The 8,649-nt window shown below is 43.6% G+C and overlaps 2 protein-coding genes across 2 annotated transcripts in view; one reads left to right on the forward strand and one right to left on the reverse strand.

Annotated features, from left to right (window-relative positions):
- Window positions 1-3,515, forward strand: part of LOC109480743 (probable gluconokinase) — a 4,331-nt gene extending 816 nt beyond the window's left edge. Inside the window, exons 2-5 of the mRNA XM_019783021.1 lie at window positions 1,933-1,963; window positions 2,113-2,199; window positions 2,407-2,450; window positions 2,789-3,515. Of these exons, the coding sequence (XP_019638580.1) occupies window positions 1,933-1,963; window positions 2,113-2,199; window positions 2,407-2,450; window positions 2,789-3,164 (538 nt within the window). The 3' untranslated portion in view covers window positions 3,165-3,515. The remainder of the gene's footprint in view (window positions 1-1,932; window positions 1,964-2,112; window positions 2,200-2,406; window positions 2,451-2,788) is intronic.
- Window positions 3,516-5,667: 2,152 nt separating this feature from the next.
- Window positions 5,668-7,572, reverse strand: LOC109480696 (gonadotropin-releasing hormone receptor-like). Its single transcript, XM_019782928.1, has 3 exons — window positions 6,997-7,572; window positions 6,456-6,666; window positions 5,668-6,153 (listed from the first exon to the last, which is right to left on the reverse strand). Exons 1-3 carry the CDS (start codon window positions 7,561-7,563, stop codon window positions 5,723-5,725), a joined length of 1,209 nt encoding a protein of 402 aa, XP_019638487.1. The 5' UTR covers window positions 7,564-7,572; the 3' UTR covers window positions 5,668-5,722.
- Between the last annotated feature and the right edge of the window lie 1,077 nt (window positions 7,573-8,649).

An 8,649-nucleotide genomic window follows, 5' to 3' on the forward strand; every position in this document is an offset into this window, starting at 1 on the left:
GGCCGAGAGAATTCTGCCTGTCCTGCCCCTGGCAGGTTGACGTCAGACTGACACGACAGGGGCTGGAAGGCATGCTAATTACAAACTTTCATCCCCGGGGCTCCCAAATATCCACCGTGATTGGTCCGAATAGATTGAATAATTTCAAATTCACCGCAAATCTGATTGACATTTCCTTCAAGAAATCGTGCGTTAACTCGCTTCCTGCCAATTAAATGCCCATTTCTGAGGGTCCTGACATTAACCTACGGGTCAAATTTGAAAAGTTCATGAACTTTTGACAATGCTGACGGACCCTTTATTTGCTTTTAATAGGTTGTTCTAAATACTCAATAGTTTTGGTCAACATAGCTGCAATGCAAAGACATTGACATCATGGAAGAGTCCACTAATCAAGGAGGGTTTGCGCAGTTACGTCTAGACGTGTCTGACAGGCATCGCATTGGGCTTAACCTCAGGTCGCTACGTTAGCGGTGTGATTGATAACAATTCACCTCTGTCTAATCTGAGGTCAATTAAAAGACAAGAGGCTTAGACTAAGCGCTATCACATTTCGTTTTCACCGTATGTATACTAGTATTCAACTGCTATGGGGATTGTGCATTTTACAATAGCGGGGTAGAACTTGTGCTACAAACCCACAAACTTACTTATAAGGTTTACGACAAATTCAGGGTCGATCGTCTTCATGAAATGCTTCTCAATAAGTTTTCACAAACATAATTTGCAGTTTGCAGGGCGTTATACTGTACGGATTTTCCTCTAGACGTTCTGCTGCTTATGTACAAAGTAAAGTTGCATAGTTGCAGCTGTTTGTCCTTAATTGAGCGCTATATGATCGCTGTTCAAGGCCGTGTTGTTGGGGATGATACAATAACGCTAGCAGGGGAGAACTGTGTTCCTGTAGAAAGGCTGGGATTTCCCGACAATAAGACTATAATAGTTTTTAAACTGGTTGTGATAACAGCCAGGAGGAGACTCCCTCCCCTGGACACAGCTAATTTTAGGGGGTTTAAAATTGATACAATCACATTATCGATTTTTAGGCAAACAGAGGGATAGAAACCATGGTTAGAAACCAATCAAAATGTGCATATTAATAATTTTCTTTCTTCAGAAGTTTTTTTTTCTTCTTTTTTTAAATTCAGAAAACAGTATTTTCTTGAATGTGTAGTCCTAAAGATGGGACCACTTATTTAGAGAAGTGGAATTTTGTTTTGGGGTGTGTTTTTTCTTTTGATAAGGGACTTGTTTACAAGGTGAGTGGTGATTAGAAAAAGGATGAGAAGGAACCCTGCAAAAGGTAAAGCACTAAAAGTGAACTTCTGTGTTAGGAATCTTTCGAATTTAGCGTAGAGCGTAGAGAGGCTTCTTGAATTCAGCGCAATACGTAGCCGGCTCTCAGAATTTAGCGTTGTTGGGACCCCCCTTGCAGGGCCCCTTGAAAGGGCTCACACAGCAAATTTTCTGTATCTCTTCGTATTCCCGTCTTAAACAGTGAAAACGCAGTGCCACCGAATCTGTTCTGTTCTCCGTGACCTCATTTCCCTTTCCTCAGGCCAAAGTTGGCAGTCTGAGCAATTTCAAGGACACACAGCTCAGGCGGCAGCGTACCGATACTCCCACAGGTAAACAGGAGTATGTGGCCTTGAAGCTGTGGCCTTGGTATGGCCAAATCAATGTACTGCCTTACATATGTGTGCTTGCTATAGAAATAAAAAAAACTCTTGATTTGTTTTTTTGATTGGATTCCAGCCAAAATAGTTACGTATTTTAAGGTGTAAGTCTATGGGACAGCGAAATTGGCGTATGAGACCTTAAATACTAGTAGCCGATTTAGCTTAATACACTACATTGCGAACCTGTCTATATTAGCAACCGCTAATATTTCTATCTAGTTTATCGGTCACTTTCTTCATATTTTTGTTGCAGAACATCAGTTGGACAGGCTCTGGCGGAAAAGGTATTAAATTGCCCATTTATAATCTAATTATTGAAGTCACCTTATCGTGGTCAAAATAAGACAACTAGTTGTCATAAGTCATTCTTTGATTTACTAACTGTTTAACGATGCTGTGGTTTTAAACAAATCTATGATCTTTGTTGTCCAAGTTGTCCTGGGAGTTTGCAGATGCGGATTTGTTCCACCCAGATGTCAACAAACAGAAGATGTCTGCTGGGGTCCCACTCACAGATGAGGTTGGACTGGCTCCATATTGTTCTTGTGTTAACAAACGACTCCCCACATGTGGATATGTCTATATTATGAATTCCTACTTGCTGTATTTCTCCCACAGATTCTTGTACTCAGCCTATATTTTCAAGTGACAGGGGCTACCTACTTAAATCCTCCTTCCATCATAGTATTATAGTGCCTTTAAGTTGCTGTCAATCTCCTCATTACAGGACAGGTATCCATGGCTGAGAAAGCTGCACTCCGTTATCTACAGGTATGTATCATCCATAAGACTGCCATGCTGTAGCAGATTAGAATATAGTACAAGATTCTGCACAGTCTTTTCCTGCTTGAGGACACATAGAGTGTAGATTGTCCCGCAAGACTTCATAGCAAGCAAATGTACAGATCAAGATGGATATTCTGGGATTGAAGATTGATTCAAATATCCAATGACTGGTCTGAGTGTATGTTCTCTGTGGAGCTCAATTGCAAATTGGAAAACTATGCTTATTTTTGTTGCTGTAGAAACGTTTCTACCTTGGTTGTATCTGGGACTATATTTGTATGTAAATAAGACAAATCTACAATGCAAGCCCTTCCCTCTTCCAGTTGGATATCTGAAGGAAGATCTGGTGTTCTTGCCTGCTCCGCCCTTAAGAGGTCGTACAGACAAGTTTTGGTGACAGGTAAATTTCCTAAAGATATTCCTACCTCTTCAAATGCTTCTCAACATATACCTGAACACCCTGACTACTGTACAAGGCCGGGTGATGTTCTGTTCATTTATCTGAGAGGGAGTAAGGAGGTCATCAGGGGTCGTCTGGAGAGCAGGACTGGACACTTCATGCCCGTTGGTCTGCTGGACTCCCAGTTTCTCACACTGGAGGAGCCTGATGAATCTGAAAACAGCGTGTCTGTCAGTATCGCACAACCACTGATGGCTGTTGTCATGGACATTTACCAAGTCATTGTAGGATTGTCATGAAGTGCCATAACCAAGCTGTCAACCCTGTAACATCGCACATCAGTCAACTAAGGTGCTTTAAATATCAAGGCGCCTTGGTTCAACACTACCAGAGTTTCATAGCAGCACTAGTCTAGTGCGTATATCAGTTGGGAGTGGATAGTTGCTCCATCTTGCGAGCCTCAGATAAACCACAACCTTGAAAATAAAGGCTCGTTATGGCTGTGTGGTAAACGTTTCCAACTAGGAAGACGATAGTCAATTCATCCCTATTGTCACACCCTCCATAATCCACTCAGCTGAACATCACTAAGTCGTAAGCAGGATAAGATGTTGTTTCTAAGACGACTATTCATGTTTAAGCTGTAAAAATCTATACATAATGTATATGGAAGAGCGGGGCCACAGTTGTGGTATCATTTATTACATAAGTCGCAATGTTCCAGCTGTAAAAAAATCAATATTTAATATATGGGCGCTCATCATTCCTTGTCTTGTTCAAGAACGCCGTGCAGTGGACCGCTCAATTGATTAACTCTGCAAACACGATTTATGGGAATGTCCCTGGCTGAGGGAATTAAAGGTCAGGCTACAGGCTCCAGTAAAGAATATTTACATTTTTCTCTGCGACTACTCAGTCTTAGAACTCCCTAATCTCATTACGTACGATCAGTAACGCCCTGGTATCGTGCATACAGTACTGGTGGGAGGCATCGAAAGGGCGACAAATTTAGATGCTCAGAGCAGCGAATATCCGTGACAAAAGAAGATACGTGGTATTATATAAAGTACATCCCGAATGACGGTAGAAGTTAAGGGGATGCTTTCTCTCTGTTAGCCATTTAGCAGATCATACTACTTTTGTCGGCACAGCTTTCATAGGAAACCGTTCCCCATGCGGAAGTTCATGGCTCTTTCTTGTACCGGCGGCAACTAATTGGAAAAACACCCTTTTGCCCAAAGCTGTTTTGATAGGAGCCAAGTCTAAATTGGCTGATCCCAATCGTTCGTAAAATTTATGTTCTCGCGCTGTTACCAAGGGTCAAATCGAACCATGATTGCTTTCTGTGTTTTTGATTAGCGTATGTCCCCAGAAGATATACTTCGATTCTGTACTCATTTATTTGTCTGGCCATTGGTCCCATGTGGCAATGCCGACATGTTCCGGAAGGCACCAGATTCCATCAAAGACCTTTGTCTTGCCGACGTTCAGAAATCATCCAAGACTTTATCTAAGGCTGATACGGCGAGAAAATGCTATTCTCTTTCAAGAAATCGAGTCTTTGCCGTAAATAGATTATCCCCAGAAACAGAAATCATACCACCTTACAATCACAGCTTCATCGTTATTTATTCGTACTGCACTTGAGATGTATAACGTTAGCATATATATCGTTATAGAGATATATATGTCTCTACATCTCACTTCTGTGAAGTTCTGTCATGTTAAACCGACAATTAAGTCGATATATCAACAGTCAGAAAAAAATCGTCATCATAGACTTAATGTTTCCTTTCATTTACACGTTGCTACCGCATGAAGCTCTTTTCACGCGGGATATAATGGTTTTCTTGATACTATTGGTGTACATGTACACACACTTACAGTCATCGGCATACCATACAACAATAGGCACATACACGTGGTACTGAGAACCCTACCACCCGATCTACAGTTTAAAGCTACTGGGAGTCTTTCCCTCTCTGATGAAGCGTTATTTACTTTTCCATTTGACGATTGGGTCCGGCCCGAAGAGACAAAATAGAATATTTTGGGTGACCCACCACACACAGCCCTCCCCTCGTGATTCAACTGCTCCACCCTAAACATGAAACATCACAGTCTCAGTCAGGTATTGAGATAAATACTAGTACATGTAGTATCTATTTGTACAAACGGCATGAACATGATTAGCTAACACCAGTATCATACCAGTTGTCCACAACTACCGCGCGGCACACACAACTGTACATGTACTTCGATACGTTATTTACTCTGGATAAATACTGGTATATTACTGTAGCATGCTTTTGAGTCCACTAACCTCATCCTTTGATTCAAGACTATGTGTTATATAGGATTAATAATGACTACTAGGTATTATGTTTTGTTTCGTCAAAATCCACTTGCACCGCGTACTCAAGGTTCAAACAGGCAACTTATTCCAGCAGCTTATTAAAGTTAGAGATTGAAATTAAACTTTCAATTTATACTCGAGGAAGATTCAATGAAAATCGTGCCGAACGGTTCTCATTTCTCAAAATCATCGTTCCTTTGATTTTTTTTAAATTAATAAATTTACTTCACTTAGAATTGTCTAGGCGTCTATCCTGCCTATGGCACATCTAAAATGAAGCATGTATGCATATTACACCCTGATGTAAAAGAACCATAAAATGTTTTAAAGGTCATTTTAGTTGTAGATTGCATACTAAAGAAGTGAGAGAAGAATTGTATTTGTAAGGTGTGTTTAAATAGTAAGGTATGTTTGAAATGAAGAGGCCACGCAAAGGCGTAGGGAAAAGTTCGAAAATCCAACAAAAACAACAGAAAGTTTCTCTGAAAATGACGGAATGACTCAGCAGGTGGCGGTGCTGACATACTGCGCGCTGGCCGACGCCGTCATCCGGGTCCCCGCCGTGTCCCCCTGGCGCCCGACCACGGTGAGCATGGTGTAGGTACTGTCGCTGGCCAGGTCCCGCCGCTTCAGCCAGCCGCAGCACCGCCGGAACTCTCGCGAGAAGTTGATGGAGAACAGGCCGTAGATGAGCGGGTCGAGGCAGGGGTTGGTCAGGCCGAAGATGAAGAGGGTGTGGCTGGCGGACTTGGAGATGTAGTGCACCATGGACTTGTCCACCAGGTACCAGATGGAGATGACGTAATACGGCGTCCAGTTGATGACGAAGGCCGACACGATGACGAAGGTCATCAGCCAGGTTCTGTCCTTGGCCTTGGCCATGCGGGCACTCCCGGAATGGCGCAGGATGTTGTCCTGGTTGGCTGACGGATCTGGGTATCGAAAAAGACGTTGTTAGGATTTAATAAAGTAGTTATTGGATCTTTCAATGTGTAGTATATATTTTCTACCTCATCTACTTGTTTTGTCCAAATACAACGCATCATTTCATGCCCTGGAAAGTACATTCAGGTCCCTTTTACCTTATCTAATATATCTCAGAAAAGCACATTAATCTCAGAAATGTGCTTAAAAAGCATGGGATCAGTGTGCAGAATTTTCGACTACTCCGTACAAAGCGCGCCTGTGAGCGTCGAAAACTGCTGCAGTGACTCCCCCCCCCCCCCCAACTGACCTGTGAGTTCGCGGTACTTGCGGGTGATTTTCACCAGAATCAGGAGGTAACACGTGATCATGATGGCGAGCGGCAGGATGAAGACCAGGAAGAAGACGCATGCGTTGTAAAACTGCTCCTGCCAGTCGTCTGTGTAGAAGCCGTGTGTGGAGCACTGGACGAAGGTGACGATCGGCGTCGGGTGCACGTGGATCAGGTGCCAGATGACGGCCTGGGGGTGCGGCAGGCGAGATGCATGATTATTAGCCTGGGTACCATCCTGGTTAGCTTACGTCGCTTCGACAGGCGCTACCGAACTGGTTGGTCGGTAGCGACTGTGGGAGCGGACGCAATCTAGCCAGTATGGTACCCAGGCTACATGATTAGCGTCATTCAAAACGTCTTTTTTTCTTTCCTGGTCAAGTTTGCGAAGCAAAATATTTCCTTGGACAAGGTTTCCTTGGAACATGAAGCACAACGAACATATATCATTTTCCTACCCATAACTTTTGCGCTATCCTACAGAACCAAGAACGTAACCTTGACAAGGCTGTAAGTATACCTGGGGTGTGCTGAGGATCGCCCCGGCTCCCCAGGCGATGCCGACCATGATCTTGCCCCTTTTGTACCCATTGGCCGAACTGAGAGGACGCAGGATGGCCATACAGCGGTCAATGCTGATGACCACCAGGATGAAGGTAGACGCGTACAGCGCCCACAACTTGAGGAACTGCAGGATGCGGCAGGCGGCGTCCCCGGCGTACCACTGTACCGTGAGGTTCCAGACGCCATCTAGCGGCATCACGATTAACGTCATGAAGATGTCGGCCACGGCCAGGTGCATGATGAGCAGGTTCACGCGAGACTTCCTGGCGCGATTTCGGAACATCGTGATGAAGACCAGCAGATTGCCGCCGAGGGAGGCGACACACAGCACGAACGTGACGATGACGCGCACTTTCGCGGGGTAGTCGAACACTGGCAGCGGGTACGGCAGTGAAAAGGTGGTCGCGTTTGTCCCCGATCCGTTGCCCTGCACGTCTGACATGTTGAAACATTCCGCGGTTGACATGTTGGTGACGTTTGATGACGAACAAACAGTCGTCTGAGTCTCTGAGGCGTTCGCCATGTTGTAGGCGTAGAAGTATAACGATAAAGTCTTCAAATTTGTCTTTGTGTTGAGACTATCGCTGTATAATCCATATGTCAGCTAGTCCGTTGGGCAGCACAGTTCACTTCTGCATTCTGTTTGTCCGTTGTAGTCGCTGGTCTGAAGACATGATACACCTCACTCGTGCATCCTGATGGCAGTTTCCTTTCTGGGTCTGCCTTCCCTTCTGTGGAAAAAAAGATTTGACAGTCATTATACTAGTATTCTGAAGAGTAAGGTTGCAAAAGGTAACTATATAAGAGTGTATGTAGATTCCCATAGGCAAAATACAAAACTTAATGTGTTCTGCTGCCTTCAGCCACAGCGGGAATCTGGCAACACCGTTGAATTCGGGTTAAGTTGAATGATATGTCAGCAGTCGACGTCGGCTCACTAGAAATGTACAATTTTTGTTTTCCCTCAGGCCGGCCGGTCGTTGCCATGGACTTTTGATTTCCACACTCAATTGCACTCATTAATGTTGATCAATTGTTATTCAGTCTTTTAATCCTTGCATCTTATAATTTGCTTTCTGATTCTAAACGAATTATTTCACGTAGTTTGTAAACCTTTGACGCCATCTAGCTTTTCTAATTAGCTTATCCCCTGGTTAAACAAAAACAGCGTCAGAACTGTCGGACATACGCAGACGGTTGGACAGACGGTTGACATCATCGCTATTCCAGCGGGAGCCACAAACGACCAACATAGGATTTTAACGTCACAATACTAACTTTATTCTGTAGCATGGAGTCAATCAATGCGTATAACAGATGAAAAAAAATGTGATCAAGCGTATTATTGAGAAACAGAATTAACCTGTAGTTTATATCTAATTACGGGATATCCAATTTCATAAAAGGGACATACTAGTAATTGCATATTGGCCGACTGACCTGTTGCATACGCCCAAAGTTGCTTCAGTCGCTTTTACTCACATAGATGATCACCTAATAATATGATATAAACTTTTTGGTCGCTAGACGTTATTCTAAAAAAAACTGTGAACTGTGTGAAGATGTGGAAACCCTGAATGCTCGACACTTTTAGACGCACGCAATATCA

The sequence above is a fragment of the Branchiostoma belcheri genome, unplaced genomic scaffold, assembly GCF_001625305.1.
Source record: "Branchiostoma belcheri isolate BF01 breed outbred unplaced genomic scaffold, Haploidv18h27 scaffold52, whole genome shotgun sequence".
NCBI classification, from domain to species: Eukaryota; Metazoa; Chordata; class Leptocardii; order Amphioxiformes; family Branchiostomatidae; genus Branchiostoma; species Branchiostoma belcheri.